Below are 22,982 nucleotides of genomic sequence, written 5' to 3'. Positions count from 1 at the left end.
TCTTTAGGACACATACTCCTTTGTTTCCACAATGACTTCTGCTGGTGAGTCACATATCTGTCTCTAGACCAACTTAAAAGATTCACCCAGTTAGCCTTTCAGAGTGCAAAGCAGCTTTCTTTTTCTTTTAAATGAGAGGAGAGGAGATAGACTCACTAGTGCTCCAACTGGGATCCACCCAGAAACCCCCATATGGAGCCAATGCTCAAATCAACAGAGCTGTCCTCAGTGCCTGGGGCTGATGCTCAAACCTATCAAGCCATGGTCTGCAAGAATGGAGAAAAGAGGGAGACGGAAGGGGAGAGAAGCAGATGATAGCTTCTCTTGTGTGCACTGACTAGGAATCAAACCCGGGACAGCCATACACTGGGCCGACACTTTATCTATTGAGCCAATCAGCCAGGGCCATACAACAGCTTTTATTTGTTTATAGGGACATTGGGATTTCCAATATACAGAGCTAAGTCACCATAGATACACAATCTCATTCTTGACTTCAGTTTTATTTGACATCACACATAGATCAGAATTTTGCAGTGATTTTCTGGTTACATCTCTACATCCCACCTTACTCTTCACATTTCCCTTTGTTTTAAGAGAGAAACGTCTCCAGTTCCCTATGCTATTAGAGCAATAGTTCTACAGACCTCACCCTCCGAGTTTGGCTGATTGCTACTCTGAACTGAATATTTTGGTAGCGATGCTCATCAAGGGCTTTACTCATAGACATCTCTGCATCCAGGCTCCTCTTCCTGGTTACACAGTCCCTTTTCACTCCCCTCCATGCTTCTTGGTCTGAAGCCATGACTCACTGTCTTGCCCCTGTCTGATGATGCCCACTGCTCATGCCGCTCGCTACAGCCTCATCTCACCGGCCAGGTCATCTTCCATCTCATTCAGTCTCTGTAAAAGGTTTTCCTTTTGCTCCAACTGGCCTCTCACCATAAACTGTGCTTGTTTGTGTTGAGCAGTGCGTGCACCACAGTACCCTGCTTTGTTACAACATATACAATGATATGTCTTATAAAATGGGCTTGATGATGTTGATCAATTGAATGTTGCTCTGAAGGCGGCAACAGAGAAAGTCACGGGCAGTGGAAGTGTGCGGCCCACAGCAGTGTGGCCCTGTTCCCACTCTCCTGCCTCCCCCCCCCCCCCCCATCGTGCAGGGAGACCCTCTGCTCCCTTCCTTCCGCCATACTTTTCACCATCACAGGAGCCCCCACTTTTCATCTCCTTTGGCCTATAGCACCCTCCTCTCATTTTTTTCTAGTAAAATAAAACCCCCACAATGGATTTTAGGAGCTCTCTTTCTCCATAGAGGAAGGGCTAGATCCAAAACAATGGAACTGATACTTGAGAACTCTCCTCCTTTTTTCCCCCTCACTGTAGTATTTAGTTGTTTCCTGTTACTCGTCTTCACTGAATAAAACCTTAGCTCATACTCTAGTTATATTTTTAGAAAATCGTGCCTTATATACAAATGTGAGATATAAATCGAACAATAAGGAGGAGGAAAAATAGTTACATTACCAAATAGTACCAAGCAGCACATTATAATGAAAAGATGAGCCTACTTCTGTCCTGGGACTTGCTTGAGAGCCTCCTGACTGTTCTCAGTGGTGCCTTCTACTTCCTCTGCACCAGCTTTGAACCATGTTCAGAGAGAGAGAGTCAGGCAATAGCAAGCACTGAGAGAGATTAAACTTGTGTGGATGGCTAAATTCTTTGTTCTCTACTTCCCCACAATGCCTGTCCTCCATTCCCTTTCTGCGCTTGCTTGAGGACAACTGAAACTGCTGAGAAAATGGCACCAATTAAGGTGAAAGGGATATAAACATAAGATAAGCAGCTTAATCTTTCTGGCTTCAGCTCCACTAGAAAGGGCTGAAAGGATATGGTTTAGCACATGACCCAAGAACATGAAGCGACCACAAACAAATCAGCTCCATCTGCTTCGCAACTCAAAATCATCAGGTTTCTAAAACCTAGTTAGTAAATGGCCTTGGCCGATTGGCTCAGCGGATAAAGCATTGGCCTGGCATGGAGATGTCCTAGGTTTGATCCTCAGTCAGGGCACACATGAGAAGCAACCATCTGCTTCTCTTTCTCTCCCTCTCCTCCTTTTCTCTCTCTTCCCTTCTCGCAGCCAGTGGCTTGATTGGTTCGTGCATTTTCCCCAGGTGCTGAGGATAGCTTGGTGGTTCCGAGCATCAGCTCCAGATGGGGGTTGCCAGGTGGTTCCCAGTTGGGTTACATACAGGAGTCTGTCTCTCTACCTCCCCTCCTCTCACTTAAAAACAAAAACAAAAACCTAGTTAGTAAATAAAGAAAAGTGGATACAATCATCACAGATAACTGTGTGAGAGAAAAGATTTGCTGTCCTAAGAAGCTGATCCTAACTCACTGCCACTGGTATGTCATCCTTTAGGGCAGTGGGTCTCAATCAGGAGTGACTCAGAGGATATTGCACAATGTCTGGAGACATTTTTGGTTGATACAGCTGTGAGGATACTACTGGCATCTATGACTAAAGGCTAAGGATGCTGTGAAGTATTCTGTAACACACAGGACAGTCCCTCACGACAAAGAATATTCAGTGCATAATGTCAGCAGTTCCCAGAAAGCCTACTTTAGGGGAAGTCAATTTCTATTATGCATTTTTCTCTTACTTTTGTTCTTGTGAGTATTCACTCCTTGTTACCCCAGACTGGCAGTGTCACCCATTTCTGACAGTCTGGAGTCATGACCGGTAATAGGTAGAAGCAATCATAGGGAACCACTATGTTCCATGACTTCCTTCCCAGGTTGCCCCACGGGCCACTCCACTGGTGTCTAGGACCAGGAGACTGGTGCCACAGGACCTGCAGTGAGTGCTGGTTCTGGGCTATGCCTATGTTCTCCCTAATCCAGACCTAGAATATAATTTTCAGAAGAAAAGAATCTTGGCTCTTGTCATTATTAAAATGTATAAATGTAGGCTTAAGGCTATTTTTTTGTCCTAATTTTCTCCACAAATATAGTGTACCTTTTGGACTCTTCATTTGTTAAGGTCATCCTATATGTTGCCAAGAGTACACACAAAAAGAACTGTGACCTTATTTCTGTCTTTTATCTTTTGGTTTGTGGTGTCCTCAAGGGTGCTGTGCTTAGCCTAGGTCTCTATTACATCGGGCTGTGTTTGCACTGTCTGGGCTAAGGGATGGTGGGCCAACTAAAAACAGCCATGGACTTGAACATCAGGACAACCTCAGCTCCAGAACCTTCCCCATGGAGGACTGGCACCTCAGTTGGCATCTCTGCATTGCCTGCCCCACAAATTTGAACGTGCCTGTAACCTGAAACACCCCTCCCCCATATAAGGGCAGACCTATGCTGGTTATAGCATTCATTGCTCTCTCATCTCTTAAGAAATGGAGCTTATCTTCCTCAATGACCTTGAGTTACCCATTTCTCTTCAGACTGATTTATTTTAGAAATAAAAAAGGAAAGGAAAAAAAGTCATCAACATGGCACTATAGCAATTGTATAAGGCAGGACCTAGGAGAGTCTTAGACCTTGTGCAACTGCTCAGGTTTTGAAGGCCATTGCATGTTCTAATCCATCCAGATAAGCACATATGCAGTTTACAGAGGGAAGTCCCCCAAGCCGTGCTCTGTCCTACTTTCAGCAACTCTGAGGAATTCAAGAATGGTGGTATCTGAATCTTTAGTTGGCTTTTCTTCCTTGTGGTCTGGCTCTAAAGGTGGTGACTAAGCTCTCTTGGGCCTGCTCACGGGGCTGACACATGCTGGTCAAAAGAATTGGGTCAGTCTTGCGCTCTACAACGTTGAAAGGACAGGCCTTCAGGTGCTCAGACATGGAGGCGACTTCATTAAATTCCCAGCGGTGGATTTTAGAGAAGAGACTGCTGAACTGCCAGACCTGTTGGGAAAGACAGAAGCTCGAAAGTGAACACTGGGGCAATCCCCATCGGGCCTGCTTTGTTTGGACAGTATAAGTAAATGCCTTTCTGTTTCTCCTGTTCTTAGTTTCCAGAGAGGGGTTAGTGGCTACTGCAGACATTTTGCTAGTTTCCTCTCTAGCACCCAACTATTGGTTCCCCACTTCCACTGACGATCTTCCTAGCTGGCCACGCGGTTGTGTTGGAATGATTAATACTGATCTGCATATTGCATATTGAAACCCCCCCCACTACTACCACCACACACACACGCCAGTTCTAGAATAGATACTTGGTTCAAATCAGGGCAATTAGTTTCAATGAGGCTCTACTCCAGAACTGCCTTTTTTGAGATATCAAGAAGCAGATTCTCTTTCCCCCTCTATACTTAGACTGGGGAACTGCTGTCTTAGGAACTGCTGGCCACCACCAGGGACCACCACGGGAGCACTATGTCTTAGAATGGAGCCACTGTTGAGGAAGTAAAGATAAAATAAATAAAAAGAAAATATCATTTGGGGCATTTTCTTGAGTTGCTAGATCAAGCATTACCTGAAGCTATTCCCTTTGGACTTTTTAATTATTTGGGGCCAATAAATTTTTCTTGTTTTTTATACCACTTTAAGTTGGTTTGCATTGCTTGAAACTAAAAGTATTATGACATACAATAAATCTTAGAACAGAAATCTGAGTAGCAATCTGGGAGTCTGGTACTCAAATACCCTCTGTTCTTTCTACCTAAGATGTGGTGGCAAAGTCACTGATACCTTTCCCATCTGACCACTTCACATTCAGTTTTTCGTTATTGTTCTTATGTAAGAAAAGTGTTTCCTGGGACTTTAGAACAATATCCTTTTTTACTTTAAAGGGCCATTTTAACTCCAGAAAGAGAATTTAATTGGAGTTAAAGGATACTCCAGTTAAACTCTTTCTTTCTTACTACAAGGAAATTTGTTTACCCCAAATGATATTCAAGGGCGGGCAGCAATCATTGCATTGGGAACAAATATGAGCCAAAAAATAATGGAATTCTAGTATGTAAATTAAATGATTTGTACCTTATTTTACAGAGGAAAATATTAGGCAATTCTAGACTATACAATTTTCGCAGGGGCTTAGTCTCAATCATGCTTTTCTAGCACTTGGTTGGGTGGCAGTCAGTGTCTTGTTTGTTTGTTTACAGAGAAAGATGGGTACGGGAGACTCCCAGCCTCTAGGACTGAGAGCCCAGATCACTGCAGCCTCATCAAAAAAATTTTTTTTTTTATTTTTCTGAAGCTGGAAACAGGGAGAGACAGTCAGACAGACTCCCGCATGCAACCGACCGGGATCCACCCGGCACGCCCACCAGGGGGCGACTCTCTGCCCACCAGGGGGCGATGCTCTGCCCCTCCGGGGCATCATTCTGCCGGGACCAGAGCCACTCTAGCGCCCGGGACAGAGGCCAAGGAGCCATCCCCAGCGCCCGGGCCATCTTTGCTCCAATGGAGCCTTGGCTGCGGGAGGGGAAGAGAGAGACAGAGAGGAAGGGGGGGTGGAGAAGCAAATGGGCGCTTCTCCTGTGTGCCCTGGGCTGGGAATCGAACCCGGGTCCCCTGCACGCCAGGCCGACGCTCAACCACTGAGCCAACTGGCCAGGGCCAGCCTCATCAAATTTATTGGCCTCTTTGCTCATAGGTAAATTAACAGAACCTGGGTTCAGGTGCATAGAAGGGTAGTTAACTAATGTCTTTCAGGTATGTAAGGAAGGGCTATAGGGATTAACTGTTTTCCTTGACACAATTTTTCTAGTGCTTGCAAGGGCAGCGTTCTGCCCCCACAGGACCCAGCGTTCCAAACTCCGCACAAAAGACTTGTCTCAGGACCACAGTCTAAACCCCACCCATTTTCCCGCATGTCCCCCTTCTTGTTTTATTGCACAGCTGCATGTTTGTTTTTTTTTCTTTTTAACACATGGATGCAGGTATGGATACATGAGGGAGAATCTCAGTTATTGTTTGAGGAAGACTGCTCAGGGAATAAATAATAGTAAGTATACAAGATGTTTTAGAAATAATTAATAAAAATAGATGTAAACAACTCTAACTCTCCAATGTCAGTTTGCAAACAGCCACATATTGGGAAGAAACTCAACTGTGAGATTATAGAATTACTGACCTCATTGGGTACATAAATTTGTGATTCATATTACCAACATATTTACCATGAGAAAAGGATGCTAAGGTTACTTTGACTACAATAAATTAGGAGTTTCACACCTGTATGGTATAAGGTGATAGAAGAGATAATACTGTTAAGCAAGTATAAACTGACAGGGAAAAAGGAGCAGAGTGTTTTTGAAAAATTTTACTAGGCATTTGAACAAGGAAATCAGTGGACCACATTATGTGAGAATTTCAAAATGCCTTTAATGAAGGCAAAAACTGTTTTAAAAAATTAAATGACATGGGATGGAGGGGAATTTGTTGGCAGGCTAGATCAGAGTCCAGGCAGGAAACAGATGGCACACTCAAATGGGGTAATTTGAATAGAATTTTAAAAAGGAAGGATATACTAATTGTGGACAAGGTTTAGGAAAGCCACAGATACAGTATAAGTACCTGGGTTGGTAACAATCTAGAGTTTTACTACTGTAGGCCTGAAAGGGAAGAAGAAGGTTAGATCACTGGACTAGAATAAGAAACTGTGTGGTGAGAGCCACCTAATACAGCCACCTTCTGTGGAGGGACATAGCCACTGCTAAGTGTCACGAAGGGAGAATGCATGCAGTGAGGGAGCCAGAAGAATAGAAATGTCAGCCTCACTCTTCTCCCTCCCTCCCATCCCCTGCTGATGCGCTGCCATTAGTTTAGCCTAACTGGAAGCAAGGGAGCCAGCTGCGGCAGTCTGCAGCGATCAGCCTCCTGGGGAAAAGGCTGGAGAGTGTGTCAGCAAACAGAAGATATCCAGGACACACACATAAACAGGCACTACCATTTGCATTGCCAGTAATATGTTTATAGGTCTGTCTTTCCTATTAGACTGACCTTGAGCCTGGGAATTGTATCTTATTTCCAGTGATCTAGAACAATCCCAGTGCCTACCTAGTACAGTGCTTGGCGCACACAAGGGTCTTAAATATTTGTTTAATGAATGGATAAATGAATGAATGTTTACTTGCCTCTCTGTGGGCTCTCCAGGAGGTCCCTCCATGGGAATACCTCTTCTTCTTCCATTCCAGGAGGACCATCCCTCTCTCTTGTAACAGAGTGGCACAGATGTTCCTCATCAGCACAGACACCTGGGAGAGCTGAGACAGGCTGATGCTGTCCAAGAACCCAGCAATGTACTGCAAAATCTCCAAGGGCAGACTGGTTAGAGAATCCTGGCTCTTTCCTCCCTGGTCTGAGAGGTGGTTGTTCTTCTTTCCTTCATTCAGCTCTGAAGCAACTTCTGGCTTGATAGCAAAGTTCTTGAGCTCTTGACTATAGATCACTTTTGCTTTTTGCCCTGGGGGACGGAAATGGTTTTGAATAAATGTACATCCCAAGTAGGCAAGGGGGCACCGATGCTGGAACCAGCCATCGAGACTTGACTGAATGTCTGTGTGGACATTCTTAAAATGAAGGGGGAATTCATCCCTCCTGAAGAATCTGTTGCAAGTGAAAGTGAAGGCAGAGCTGCTCTTGTTGTGCCTCCTGGTCACACACTCACTGTGGAGTTCCACATGGAGGCCCTCTGGGTTGTCAGTTAGGAGGTCAGCCAGCACTGTTCCTGAGCAAAACTGTTTTGGCTCAAAATTATATGTCTGTGTAGCAAAATCCATGAACAGCCCGTCAATGCTCCTTGATTCAGAGATGACATGACCTTTGAGCTCTCTTTCCAAAGCACACAGGAGGGTGGTCTTGATGAGATCTGATTTGGGCAGGTCCTCCACGGTGATCCCTAAATCTGAAGTGTCTACTGCCTTGTGTTCACTTGGCTTACAACTCAACATGGCATCTCCAAGGCGAGCCCGCTTCCCACAGTAGCTCACGGGAACTTTGAAGGTATACACAGTCTTCACTTCCTGAGCCTCAAGTTTGCCATAAACAAAGTCCTTCTCCTTAGGTGTACAAGCAGGTATCTGACCAAAGTGGATAAGCATCCTCCCATTGTGCACCAGATACATATTATAGTCCTTGGCATCCACAGCTGTTTTCAGTCTTTCCAGAACACCATCCTGCCAGGGGGCAAGTCCCATCGTTTCCACAGCTGCCTGACAGTCCTGCTGTTTCTGGGTTTCTTGTGGTTCCTTCCCCTTGGCAGAGTCCTCTCCTACCTTGTTATTGCTGTTGGGAATCTGTTCTTTCCCTGGGACCTTATTGCTCTTGCTCTCACAGCTCGTTGATGAGCTTGTTAAAGCAGAGGCTGCAAGCTCTTTGCTGAAAATATTTTCCCACTTGTTAAAACTGGCCAGGTCCATCCCTTCTTTGGTTTTGGCCAACACCTCCCGTTCTTCTTGACTCAGCTCTGCCATCTCTCCCTTCTTGGCCAACAGAAAGCTATGTGGTACTAAACCGGCATTCGCTCCACCCACGGCTCCTCCCATTTCCTCCCAGCTGGGTTCGCCATTAGTAGAAAGTTCCTCCTCAGTGGGCTTTCTAGTTTCTGGGAAAAGTTCTACCATTTTCAAAGATCTAAAAAGGACCTTCTGATCCTGGAGCGCCAAGGCTGTGTCCAAACACTCCTCACTGGGTGTTTCTTTCATGATGTTCTCATAAAGGGTTGTTGCAGAGTCCACGTTTGGCCAGCGGTTCCACTCCATAGAACAACAGACTACGCTGGCGGGGCACACCTGCAAGTGCTTGGCCAGCTTGTGGCGGGACATGGAAAGGGGGCAGCCATACTGAGAGTTGAGGCACGGAACCTGCTCTAAAGGGCAGAGCAGCTTGTGCTCTGCCTCTTTGCACATGTGGAAGGTGGCACCACAGGACAGGTGGCAGTTTATCACCATGCAGGAGACACTGAGCTCCACAGGAATGTGGCAGTGACGGTTGAAGCATCTCTCACAATGCCTGTGCTGCCCAGGCGGAGGCTTGCGTGCCCTGCCCTGCGGACACCAAAAGCAAAGGGAAAGATCAAACAAAGGACTGCCGGAAGAGCGGATCTAGTGTGTCTGTGACTGTGTTTAAATTGACTTACTTCCTGTTTATACATGCATCTTATAGAAACCTTGGAAATATAGTAAATCATAGAGAAAAATGCAAAAATTACTAATAATCCCACAATCCAGAAATAATAACTCTAAGATTCTTTTGTGTATTTTCCAATAGCTTATTTTATGTATATAGTAGAGATGTTTAGGATAGTAAAAAAAAGAAAAAGAAAAAAAATGCTGAATGTAATGAAATTCAATGTTGACAATTCTTTTTTAAGTGAGAGGAAGGGAGATAGTGAGACAGACCCCAGCATGTGCCCTGATTGGGATCTGCCTGACAACTCCTGCCTGGGGCCGATACTCAAATCAACTGAGCTATTTTTAATGCCTGATGCTGACACTGGCACCAATGAGCTATCTTCAGCACCCTGGGCCAACACTCTAACCAACTGAGTCATTGGCTGCAGGAGGGGAAGAGGGAGGGAATGGGGAGAGAAGCAGACGGTCACTTCTCTTGTGTACTCTGACTGGGAATCGAACATGAGGCATCCACGTGCCAGGTCGACCTCTATCCACTAAACCAGCCAGCCAGGGAATGTTGACAATTGTAATTTTTAGGTTGTGGGTTATGGGTGATTTATATTACAAAATTAATACTATGAATACTATTTTGAGTCCTGCTTTTTAACTTGTTATTATAACATGAGACTAGACTGTTTTATTAATTATTTTCTACAAACTTCCTTCATAATGGCAGTGTAACATTCCAGAATGAGAGTGCTGTCATTTATTTAACCAACTACCACCAGGGAACATGCTGGGAGGACAGGGGCCATGTCGGGTGTTGTTCACACTTGCGTCCCTAACACCTGTCACTGGGCCTGGATCATTGTAGGTACTCATTAATATGCTAAGTGAAGAAATTGTTAGCATTTAGATTATTGCTGCAGTTTTTGCTTTTCTGATTTTTAGAGTTTTACTAAAAATCTTTGCTCACAAATCCTTCTCGGCTCCACCCACTGCTCCTCCCATTCAACTTCTTCCAGGTTCTGCTCTAGCAACCCTCAGTCTGCCAGCTCCTTAGGCTGTAGGCTAAATGAAACCAGACCTGGACCTCTAAAATGTAAAGATCCAAGACAAACTTGATACTTACCATAGCTTCCTACTTGCTTCTTGCTTTGTAACTCTAGGGGGAAATATAAAAAGATAAATATGAATGATTAGTAAGAAAGTATTTTGGCCATCTATGTTAATAGAGGCCAGAGAGATTTCATATATTCTCTCTTATTTAACTCCTTCCACCATCCTGGCGGTGTCATTGCCCCATTCTTAGTCGAGGAAAGGGAAGTCAAGAAGTTCAATAGTTTGTCCACGGTTATATAGCCGCTAAATGTGGGAATCAGGTCCCAACCCAGGCCATCCTAGTCGATACTGTTTTCACCAATCCACACTGCCCTCTGATGGGGCATCTTAACAACCATGGCATCAGTAACTTCTGCTTCCTGTAACTTTCCTCCATTATCTACTGACAATTATCCCGACATTCCATCCCCCAGCCCCACCTCCCCCTTACACCAACATCTGGTCTCTATCTCACTGGGGCTTCAAATCCACTTAGAAGACAGCCTGATATCCAGCTTAGTCTGGGCAGTGTACAGGTGTCTGTGAAATACCTCTCACATGTCATTCACTCTAGTATATTCAGCTGTGCTGTGGCTAGTGCAAGGGCCAGACTCCCAAGACCTCAGAAGCAGGCTGAAGGGGTATCTGTCAAGCATAAGAGAAGATGCCCTGTCTTCAGAGCAACATAGTTCTTGGCTCTGGTCAGTTGGTCCCATATGCGAATGTGTTGCCAGGTCTTCTGATCTTCCCAGAGAAACTGGGGTGCAGATTTTTGTGGGTGGTAGTATGGTGTAGGGCACAGATAGCATAGGATTTCACCCTGGCACTACAAGTTTGTATCTGCAAGACTTTGGGAAAGTTCCTTAACCTCTTTGTTCATCAGTTTCTCCATATATAAAGGGTGAGTAATAATAGTACCTAATTATTGTAAGGAGCAAATGAGTTCAATTAAATACAGTACCTGAAACTCTTGGGACAGTATGTGTCTCATAGGAAGTCATCTACACATGTTTGCTATTCTAAGTTTTTATATTTCATTATATTACAAAATATTTTATTACATAATATATCAAGATAAAAATTCTTGGAATTTTGAATGTTGGCAAATAATATTTTTAAGAACAACTCTTTAGGCCAAGGAAAAACATGTACGCAGCCTACATAAGGTCTATACTGCAGGTTTGTAGTAAAATTTCAGCACTGGGTTAGTCTAGGAGAGGGTTAGCACTCAGAAGTCGCAGATGCAATATTAAAATTTTTAATTTTGGCCCTGGCTGGTTGGCTCAGTGGTAGAGCGTTGGCCTGGCATGTGGAAGTCCCGGGGTTCGATTCCCGGCCAGGGCACACAGGAGAGGCGCCCATCTGCTTCTCCACCCCTCCCCCTCTCCTTCCTCTCTGTCTCTCTCTTCCCCTCCCGCAGCCGAGGCTCCATTGGAGCAAAAGATGGCCTGGGCGCTGGGGATGGCCCCTTGGCCTCTGCCCCAGGCGCTAGAGTGGCTCTGGTTGCCACAGGGCGATGCCCCGGATGGGCAGAGCATCGCCCCCTGGTGGGCGTGCTGGGTGGATCCCGGTCGGGCGCATGCGGGAGTCTGTCTGCCTCCCAGTTTCCAGCTTCAGGAAAAAAAAAAAAAAAAAAGAGATGAAAAAGAAAAAAAAAATTTTAATTTTAATTTACTTTAGGATTTTCCAATTCATTGTAGGTGAATTTTCCTTCAACTTTAATTTTTTTTTCAAATATACATTAAATGTGAATGAATATATACAATAAACACCCAAATATACTCTACCTAGATTCAACAATTGTTAGTATTTGCCACTTTTGTTTTCCTGCTTTCTCTCTCTCTCTCTCTCCCTCTCTCCCTCTCTCTCTCTCTCTCTCTCTCTCTCTCCACACACACATTCACACATTTTTGGCCAAAACTCTTGAAAATAAATTGCTGTTACCATGACACATCATCCTTAAGTATTTCAGCACTTATTTTCTCTCTCTCTCTCTTTTTTTTTTTTTTGTATTTTTCTGAAGTTAGAAGCAGGGAGGCAAACAGACTCCCGCATGCACTTGACTGGGATCCACCCAGCATGCCCACCAGGAGGCGATGCTCTGCCCATCTGGGGCGTCACTCTGCCACAATCAGAGCCATTCTAGTGCCTGAGGTGGAGGCCATAGAGCCATCCTCAGCGCCCAGGCCAACTTTACTTCAGTGGAGCCTTGGCTGCGGGAGGGGAAGAGAGAGAGAGGAAGGAGAGGGGGAAGGGTAGAGAAGCAGATGGGCATTTCTCCTGTGTGCCCTGGCCAGGAATCAAATCTGGGACTTCCACACGCCAGGCCAACACTCTACCACTGAGCCAACCAGCCAGGGCAGCACTTATTTTCAAAGAATAAATACATTTTTTGGTAACTACAATACCATTATTTTATCTAAGAAAACTAAAAATAATTGTCTAATATCATGTGATACATAGTTTATATTCAAATTTCTCCAAAACTTCATATAGGCTTTACATTTTTGAACCAGGATAACTTTAAGGCCAATTTATTACATTTGGTTGGACAGTGGTGATGAACTTGATGCCCACTCATTTCTTATCCTTCAGCATTATAAAGTGAATCTTAGGAGCAGTATTATTGAATCAGGAAACATTTGTTGGGGAACTTCTCCGTATATTTGAAGTTATTTGAAAATACCCCTTTAAGAAAAAAAATAATAAACTAAATGCATGCAGAAAACAATGCTGCTGTTTTTGTTTTGTCTGGTTTTGTTTTTAATGTTGCTATTTAAAGATCTTCTGCCGGTCTCTGGATCTACACCAGATAAGTGACTTTGAGAGAGGACATGTGCTGAGCAAAAAGACACAGCATATAGAGACAACTCTTTGGAGGAGTTTGACAGGTAGATATAGAAAGGTAAATACAACCTAAGGGCATAAAACTCACATCTGAACCTTTTGTTGTATATCTGGAGAAAATTTTTCTCACTGAGATAAAGGACAGTCCAAAATTCTTGATAGTCTAATTATTGCTAGGTAGGCAGAAAGACCAATGGCCGTGCTTTGCCTGGGACTCTCCTGGTTTTATCACTGGAAGTCCTCAGGCCTAGGATGCTTCTTGGTCCCAGGCAAACTTGAACAGCTAATTGATCACCTTATTTGGAGCCAAATGCTCTTGCCTCAAGTTGATCACATTAAATAAATCATTGGTTGTCTTGGGAGTAAGATGTCCCATTCTCCTAACCTCTGTTCCAGTACAGTGACAGGATCCTTATCCCCCCTGGGGTTTGTCTGACTTTCCTAGGTTGATTTTTCTGCATTTTGGACATCATGGAAAAAGAAGTACAAGATTTTAGTGCTTAACATGTGCTTTCACATAACATCTCATTTAATTATCACAATGACCATGTAAGGTGGGTATTACCATTTCTAGTTTACAGACAAGGATTCCGGGACACACACACACACACACCACACACACGCACACATCCTAGGTTATTCGGCTTCAAATTCTGTCCTCTTTGCTACATCATACTGTGTCCCCTTGGAGACCCAGAGACATTGTGTGGTCCATTCCCATGATTTGGGAAGAAAGCAAGCCCATGACTAGAGCCTATCAGAGAAGGAGTCTCTCCCCTTCAGTTAGGACACAGAAAGTATCGATGTGTAGGATCTTTCCAAACTGTACAGGAGCCAGATGCTCTTCATTAGGAAGCATCTTCTTCCATTTGATGACCTTTTTTTGTCCTCCTCTGGACCATGTCCATACTGTGCCCATCTGAACTGAGAAAATAAGAGTATTTAGTTCCCATGCTTTTGCATTTCAGGAAATACAAATGTGAAAGTGAAGTGATTTCTTTTTTAAAGATTTTCTTTATTGATTTTAGAGAAGAGAGAGAGAAAGAAGGGGGGTGGGAATGAGAAGCATCAACTCATAGTAGTTATTTCTCATATGTGCCTTGATTGGGCAAGCCTGGAGTTTCAAACCGGCAACCTCAGCATTCCAGGTCCACACCTTATCCACTGCTCCACCACAGGTCAGGTGAGAGTGAAGTTTTTAGGGTTAAACATCTACACTGCAATAAGGAAGTGTCCGTTGCTTGCTTCTTTGTTTCTTTCTTCTTCTCTGGAGCTCATAGTTCAAACCTGTTGCTTAATCCTGTATAGGGGCCTTTCTACTTGATATTTCTCCCAAAATTCTCCCCTTGTTCTTTGTTCATGTTATGGGCTCCTTTTTGCCATTTAAACTTCAGATTATATTTTCTTCCACAAAGAGATCTTATCTGAAATCTCCAATATACAGTAAATAAACAAACACTCTCATTTATTAGCTAATTAAGTTTTGAAAAGTTATTTAATCTCTCTACCACTAATTTATTCATCCATAAAATAGGAGTCATAATAACCCATAGGATCAAATGAGATAAAGTAGGGAAAGTGTCTAATATAAGACTTACTCAGTTGTTAGTCATTCCTTTACCAGGAAGGTCATTTCCATGGTCATTTTCCTTGTCCAGGCCTTTATTTCTTCCCATTGCATCATTCCCACAGCTCTTGGCTGGCCTTCCGATTTTCAGTTCTCCCTTACTCAAATGTATCTTACATAAAATTGCTAGTTGAATAATCGTAAAAAATATTTTTTACCTTACTTCTTTAAGAATGTGAATTCCCTCAAATCCCTCCTGTTGGGAAAACATCTGTTAGGCTTGCTTGCTTGTACTTTGCATGATTAGTGCATAAGCCATGGCAGAGCCACGTGTGTGTAGCCTATGTAAGGTTATGGGTGCTTGCCCTTGGTGTGGATCACTTGCTGGTCATTCACCTACTTCCATGAGAAGCTGTTTTCCCCTTCTGGTTTTTTGTCAAACATTGGAAGTATCTATTAAAAGGATATGTCTCACCTGACCAGGCAGTAGCACAGTGGATAGAGTGTCTAACTGGTTCTCGGAGGACCCAGGTTCGAAACCCCAAGGTAGCTGGCTTGAGCGTGGGCTCATCCAGCTTGAGCATGGGCTCACCAGCTTGAGTGCAGGGTTGAGCATGAGACCATAGACATGAGCCCATGGTCGCTGGCTTGAGTCCACAGGTTGCTGGCTTCAAGCCCAAGGTCACTGGCTTGAGCAAGACGTCACTTGCTCTGCTGTAGCCCCCAATCAAGGCACATATATGAGAAAGCAATCAATGAACAACTAAGATGCCGCAACAAAGAATTGATGCTTTTCATCTCTTTCCCTTCCTGCCTGTCTGTCCCTATCTGTCTATCTCTCTGTCTCTGTCACAAACAAACAAACAAAATAAATAAATAAAACAAAACAAAAAATAAACCAGGATTGGCCCGACATTTTCTGGCTCTGCAGTTCCTCTATCTTCTTCCTGAATCCAATGTGAACCTGCCTGGTCTTGGCCACTGGCATTACACCTCCCCTCTGTGGCTCCTAGTAATCATCACAAAGCATTTATTTCTTAAACATTTAGGAATTCAAGCAATACTGAATGAGCCAGGAACACCTTCCAGATGTCAAAGAGGCAACTTGAGGGATCTGTTTTCTAGGTTGAAGTTTGTAATTTAAATGTTTGCTGTTGGAAAAACAGCTGTTAGGCTTGCTTGCTGGTTTACTAGTTGCAAGCACTTTGCTTGATTAGTGTGCGAGCACATGGCAGTACCACGTGTAAATAGTCTATGTAAGGTTATGGATGCTTGTGCTCAGCACAGATTGTGGACTGTGACATGCCTGCCCACCTCTGTGAGGGGCCATTTTGCTGTCTGTTTGTCTGAGAAGCAATTTCCCCTGCCTGTTTGTTCATCCACCACTGTGACAATCTATTAAACAGTAATGGCCAAATGCTTTCTGGCTCCACAGTTTTTCTACTGTCTGCCTGAGTCCAATGTGGACCTGACTGGCTTCAATCACAGGCATTACATCTGGAGTAGTTGGCAGGATTCAGATTACATTGGTATGGAGCTGCCGACACACTTGAAGGGTGGAATAGAGGAGTGGCTGCTCCTGGTTGCTGTCCTGTTGGGGACTGTGGGCTGGGTGGTTTTTACAGCCCTGAGAGCAGAAACCAAAAGCTCTGTGTGAGAGGCTTCCAGAGTTCAAAACCTACAGGATGAGCTGCAGACTGAGTACCAACAGTGGCAGGAACTATAACAGTTGCTGGAAAAAAAGACTGACTGCTTTCAAGAGCTGCAGTGTGAGATGCAAGCTGAGCACCAACGCACCTGGAATTGAAACAGTCACTGGAGAAGGAATTATGGTTTTGTGAGCTGCAATTTGCCCTGGAAGCTGAATGTTGGCAGCAACAGTTGTTAGAGAAACAACTGTGGGTTCAAGAGCTCAAGTTCCAGCTTCAGGCTGGGAGCTGGCATCTGCAGGAGACAAAGCAGGTGCTGAAGGTGGAGCTACATCTGTGCCGGCAGAGTGGCTCTGAGTTGACAGTTGTAGTCATTTCCTACTCTTCTGAGGAGGAGAAAGTTCAGGATGAGACTGCCATCAGTAGACTCAGAGCCCGGCTGGTGGTCGCCCAGAAGGTAAAAACCTAGTAGCCAAGAACACCTCAGGGGCACAATCCCCTCTGCAGGTAGTGGAGCACTCTATGATCTGGCCCTACATCCAGGCAGAGCTGATGGAGTTAGAGTCACAATTCAGGCAGAAACCCACCGGGCCCCTGGCAGCCTGGTTGCTGGAATTGTAGGACATGGGAGTGAATGGCATCATGCTCTCTGGAACAGAGATGGAGAAATTGGCTGCTGTTACCATGACCTCTTCCTTGAGGCAGTATCTTCAGAACTGCCATGACAACCCAGGAAACCATACCCTATTAGAATGGGTGATGGCTGCCATTTGTACAGTCGGGCAGAATGCTGGGGACTTGCCAGGGGGAGTGAGTTGGTGGCAGTCCTATATTGAGCTGCCCAGATCCTTTGGGAACTAGGTATGAAGAATGCTGCTTTCAACCGGAGGTCCTGTGGGCCAGATGAGCAAGTGTTCATGGCAGGGACGAGGGACTTTATTCTCTATAGTGCCCTGACATCCCTTTTTGGGTCACTAGTTGCTATAAGAGCACTTATGTGAGGCAGCCCATCAACGTGGTTACACAGACGGTGGCAGATTTAGGGGAGCTGAAGATAGCATGGGACCATAAGGCTGTGAGAGCTGTTGCCCTCTGACTAACAAGAGAAATGGACCTCTAAAGGCTACCCAAACACAGATGTGGGTAGATTTTCCCCCTTCCTGTGTGCTTGTCTGTCATTGTGAGACGTTATTAAACAAAATGGCCCAATGCTTTTTTGCACCGTAGTTTTTCTACCACCTGCCTGAATCCAATGTGGACCTGGCTGGCCTTGGCCACTGGCATTACATTTGCCTACATTATGTTGCTCATTAAGAAAGAAAACAAAGAAAGAGGAAGGTGTCAATTGAGATGCTGCTTCTGTCTTGTGATTAGCTGTGGGAATCAGGACAACCTGAGAGAAGCATTGCTCTGACGGTGGGTGGAGGGAGATCCTGATGAAGCCATAAAAGCAGCAGAAGTGCTCTGAGCAGGGGAACTTTCCCTGCAGCAGCAGAAGGAGCTCTGTCTGGAATATCAAGAGAGCCTGGAGAGCAAGTGCAAATGACCTGAGAATGTGTGAAATGGTTGCTGAGGGACTGAGAGAGTGAGTGCAGCTAACACTGCTCCCAGCACTCAGTTAACATTTACTGAATAAGGATTGATTGAATGAAATTGAATAGAATCCAACAGATGGCAGTGTTTTGAAAGAACCACTTCCTCTCTCCCTTTTTCTTTCTTTCTTTCTTTCTTTCTTTCTTTCTTTCTTTCTTTCTTTCTTTCTTTCTTTCTTTCTTTCTTTCTTTCTTGCTTTCTTTTTTTCTTTCTTTCTTTCTTTCTTTTTCTTTCTTTGCAACCTTCCTTCCTCCCTCCCTCCCTCTCTCCCTCCCTCCCTTCCTCCTTCCTTTCCTTTCCTTTCCTTTCCTTTCCTTTCCTTTCCTTTCCTTTCCTTTCCTTTCCTTCCCTTTCCTTTTTCCTTCCTTCCTTCCTTTCTCCTTCCTTCCTTCCTTCCTTCCTTCCTTCCTTCCTTCCTTCCTTCCTTCCTTCCTTCCTTCCTTCTTATTTTTTTTGAGAGAGAGAGACAGGAAGTGAGAGAGATGAGAAGTATCAACTCATAATTGTGGCACTTTATTTGTTCGTTGATTGCTTTCTCATATGAGCCTTGATGGGGGGATGGTGGCATCTCTAGTTGAGCCAGTGACCCCTTGCTCAAGCCAGCGACCTTTGGGCTCAAGCAAGAAACCATGAGGTCATGTCCATAATCCCATACTGAAACTGGCTACTCCATGCTCAAGCTGGTGACCTCAGGGTTTCAAATCTGAGTCCTCAGCATCCCAGGCTAATGCTCTATTAATTGTATCACTGCCTACACAGGCGAGCTACCTGTTTCAAAGGCAGCAATTTGAAACAAATTTAGGACAAAAGTGTAATGATGTCAGATGTATGCTAATCTGGGGCTTTTTTTTTAAGTAAGGAAAAGAAATAATTTCAACTTTATTAGGTTAATATAGCCTTAACGGAATGGAAAAGACTTCAGGAGACTCAATTCATCACAGATACTCAGAATGCTGCCAGAACTGTTTTCAGGGGACTGTGTACTTGTTCTAAACCCTGGAGACAAAGCAGAAATCTGGGTCAAGCAGGTAAGAAGAAAGCCTCTGTGAATGTAGAAATCACCCGAGCAATATTTTTAAAATACAGATTCTGATCTGGTAGGACTGGGGTGGGGTCTGAGCCTTTCAAAATGGTAAGTTTCAGACAATGCTGATGGTCCAAGCACCTCACTTTGAAAGAAAAGGATCTAGCCCTGGCCTGATAGCTTCATTGGTTAGAGCATCGCTCCCAAGCACAGAAGTTGCCGATTTGATCCTCTGTCAGAGCACACACAATGTTCCTCTCTCTCTAAAGTCAATAAATAAATAAAAAATTTTAAGGGTCTAATTTAACCTCTTCATTTTCATAATTGAGGCCCAGAAAAGTAACGTGTCTTGCCCACACTCTTCAACTTGATGTTTTGAGAGATTCCGTAGAAACCACAGTGCCACACACTGTGTACCTGTGTGGCGGTGGCCAAGGGCATGTGGGCAACTTAGCTGGTACCAAGGACAAAATAGGACAGAGCCTGGAGGAATGAGGAAGAGGTGGTAACTAAGTGTCGCTGGCCAAGAAAGTCATGAGAAGGCATGTGGCAGGTATATTTAAATCACTGACTCAAGCAAAAAGAGAATGGGATTAACAGATAATAGTTTTAACATTCTTTACTATAATTTTAAAGTTAGTTGGCAAACAGGGTTGATGTCAGGGAGATATTTTTAGGCAAGGGGCCCTCTCAGCACCCCTCACATGATGTCAGTGACTAACTGTTTTGCCTTCTCATCTGGCAATAATTATTTATTCCTGAGTTTTCATGCCAGTGGAAGTGACAAGGTCAAAATTAAGCATCAGAGGTATTCTTTAACTCTTAACCTATTAACTAGTCAATTAATTAGTTACTTTAATTATACATTATAAACATGTTTCCCCATTATGGAGATATTTAATTCTAGAGAAAGCAAATGTATAAAGTTAAATATTAAAGTATTCCCTTTGTCTCAAGATTTTGTGTGTGTGTGTGAGTGTGTGTGTGATAGAGACAGAGAGAGACAGAGAGAGAGACAGATAAGGACAAACAGACTGGAAGGGAAAGAGATGAGAAGCATCAATTCTTCATTGCGGCACCTTAGTTGTTCATTGATTGCTTTCTCACATGTGCCTTGACCGGGGGGCTACAGCAGACTGAGTAACTTCTTGCTCAAGCCAGCGACCTTGGGCTCAAGCTGGTGAGCCTTGCTCAAACCAGATGAGCCCGCGCTCAAGCTGGCGACCTCGTGGTTTGAAACCTGGGTCCTCCGCATCCCAGTCCGATGCTCTATCCACTGTGAAGCCGCCTGGTCAGGCTCTCTTTTCAGCCATAACCAGTTGGCTGAAGATAATTCTTACATCTGGTCCCATAGTCTCGGGTTTTCGAGCTATGATCTCAGCACTTTCACTATAACTTAAAAATATAACCATCCTCCTTCAAAATCTATTCAACCTTACTACCAGCAGTCTTCTTCCTATGCTAGAAATCTCTCTACCTTTAAACTTTGGTTATTTAATTAGCTAGTTAATGCTTATATCTGGTGCTTATATTATTAGTATTAGTATTTTAAATTACCATTTGTTTATTACTGGCCAAGAATGGATTACCTCGGGGTAGCTATTAATCAGCTTGTCTTCTTGGTTACTCCTAAGCCAACACTCCCAGTCTTGCTAGGAAAGCACCCCAGCAAACACCTCGAAGACCTTGGTGCCCTGGAAACCCCGTCAGGATTAAATGCACTTAACTGTACCTCGCAAACAGGCATAATTCTAACCCAGACACCCACAGCAGAGTTATGGGATGTGCCTGGATATTACAGAGGCAGGCAGGCAGGAACTAGGAGTTAGGGTATCTGGATAGATCTCCTTTTACTTGGCATTGGTGGCTTTAGCCCGGGTACTTCAAAGTTCAGAGTGTAGAGAATCACTTTTGCTGCATAAGCCACTTCCCAGCATGTCCTTAGTTGAACTCCAAACTATGTAACCCCACAGCAAGGCTCAGAGGAAAATAAGAAAATGAGCACTGCTCCCTTATCCCTGCCAACACTATGCAGTTATTCCAAAAGCTACATTTTACAACTTCTAATTCCTCAATTGTTATTAATTGCATCTGTCCTTCTGGATGTGCAAGTGACAAGTCTGTAATAATTTATGGTTTGTATGCAAAAGTCTGTATAAGTTTGAGGCCCTGGTTAGCCTGGTCAAGGCATATACAAGAAGAAACTACAAGTTGATGCTTCCTGCTCCTCCTATCTCCCTTTCTCTCTCTCTCTTTTTTCTCTCTCGAAAATCAATAAATAAAATCTTTTTTAAGAAAGCCAAAAAAACAAATTTGTAAAATATACGGCTCACAAAAATTAGGGGATATTTTAGAAATAAATATGAAGCGATAAAATATCCCCTAATTTTTGTGAGCCGTATATTTTTAGTTCTGGCCCTGGCCAGGTAGCTCAATTGGTTAGAACACTGTCTCTATATGCCAGGTTGTGGGTTCGATCCTGAGTCCAGGCACATACAAGAATCAACCAATGAATGCGTAGATAAGTGGAACAGTAAATCGATCTATCTCTCTCCTTTCATAAAAAAAAAAAAAGATTATTAAAATACTTTCATAATTTATTCCATGGATGAATTTTGGATTCAAAAGCCCTGGGGTGGAGAGAGCCATATTTAGGGAGTGTTATCAGAAGAAAGCAGGCTTTAAACTTCGCAGGCAGAGCTTAAATAGTACATGCAGTAAACACAATAGTGCTGCATTAACTGGTAGCGTGACACAAGGGATGGGATCTAAACCACAGGAGGATGACTTGCAATTAACAGAACAAATGCTGAAAATTTGAGAATTGGTAAAAAGATCACAGCATTTGGACTCTAGAAAATAGAAATCGTGAGTTTTGGTCATCCATCCAGTTCTTCACCACTGCCTGCCCTCAACCCTGTGTCCCCTCATCACCACTGTGTCACTTTAGACTTACTGCATAACCTCTCTGGCTGATTGCAGAAGAAAGAACATAAACTGTCAGAAAGCAGGTAATCTCCTGCTCTAAGATTTTTTGATTTAAAAACATGAGTTTATTCAGGGCTGGGTCTCATTCTCAGCACTAACATTCTCCCCCCAACCACACACACGCACATATACCAGCCCATGTGTAATTAATTTGCTTAACAACCTTCTTGCCCAGAGCAAAAACGGTGATGTGCAGCTCAGCCCGAGTCCCCATGTTCACTACTCCAAATGTCTCCTTGGTGCACCTGCTCACATCTGCAAAGCTTACCTTAATGGCATGGGCTGAGTCAGCATCTGTTGCACCTGCATCCCCCCATTGTGAGCAAGCAGGTCGCGGGAGGCGGCTGAAGGTGTACCAGCTGCACAGAGCACAGAGTCCTGCTGTGGAGGCAGGGAAAGGACAGAAAACTTCAACAGAAATAGTTCAAGTGTTTTGAAGTTAAAAATAAAACTATATCACAAGGGGCAATGTGACCCGGCTCAACTTACTGATTTTTTCTGTCCCCTGTATTTATTATCAACAGTAGTCTTTACTGGAGTGCCATTTAGCAGGGGAAGCCGGAAGGGAAGTGAAGTTTTAGATCAATGAGTTTTCTTCCCCTCGAGGAAGGAGAAAATCCAAGTAAGAAAGATCATTTTCACGGCGAGAGCAGCCTCTCAGGCTGCTGTGCGTGCTGCCTGCAGGTCCAGCTGTGCTCACCGAGGCTGCTGGAGCCTTTGGGCTGCTGCTCTAATTATAACCACGCTTTTCATCTAAATCCACAACTCGCTGAAGCAGCAACTTGTGCAAGTGACAGGCGGTCTTGTTTCTGTTTCTCCTATTTCTTGTCATGGCAAGTAAGTGGCTGTCCTAACCTGGCCCTCTCCTTTCCTGGGTGGTTAGGAAAGGGAGAGTTGGTAACTCATAAATCAGACATAGAGTAATCCAGTGAGAGAATGAGAAGTGGTGGGAGGCTTAGCTGAGGGGTAATCCAACTCCTTCTTTTTACAGATGAGAAGACTGAGGTTTAGAGAAGGTAAATTGTCCAAGGTCACACAACTTGCTTTGCTCTAGTGGAAGAGCCAGTTATTATTACTCCCAGTGTAGTGCTCTTCCTTGTCTCATCCTCCTCAAGGGAACTCATTCAGCT

The 22,982-nt window shown here is 44.1% G+C and overlaps 1 protein-coding gene across 2 annotated transcripts; it reads right to left on the bottom strand.

Annotated features, from left to right (window-relative positions):
• Positions 1-403: 403 nt before the first annotated feature.
• On the bottom strand, positions 404-22,681 carry FBXO40 (F-box protein 40). Of its 2 annotated transcripts, XM_066241870.1 has the most exons (5): positions 22,342-22,681; positions 22,121-22,233; positions 10,216-10,248; positions 7,104-9,014; positions 404-3,924 (listed from the first exon to the last, which is right to left on the bottom strand). In XM_066241870.1, the coding sequence occupies exons 3-5, from the start codon at positions 10,216-10,218 to the stop codon at positions 3,709-3,711; spliced, it is 2,130 nt and encodes a 709-aa protein (XP_066097967.1). In that variant the 5' UTR covers positions 10,219-10,248; positions 22,121-22,233; positions 22,342-22,681; the 3' UTR covers positions 404-3,708. The 2 variants fall into 2 exon arrangements, with proteins under 2 accessions (XP_066097967.1, XP_066097968.1); XM_066241871.1 differs by lacking the exon at positions 10,216-10,248.
• Between the last annotated feature and the right edge of the window lie 301 nt (positions 22,682-22,982).

The sequence above is a fragment of the Saccopteryx bilineata genome, chromosome 8, assembly GCF_036850765.1.
Source record: "Saccopteryx bilineata isolate mSacBil1 chromosome 8, mSacBil1_pri_phased_curated, whole genome shotgun sequence".
Classification (NCBI taxonomy): domain Eukaryota; kingdom Metazoa; phylum Chordata; class Mammalia; order Chiroptera; family Emballonuridae; genus Saccopteryx; species Saccopteryx bilineata.
The sequence above is the reverse complement of the archived record's forward strand: the minus strand, read 5'-3'. Positions and strand labels throughout refer to the sequence as shown.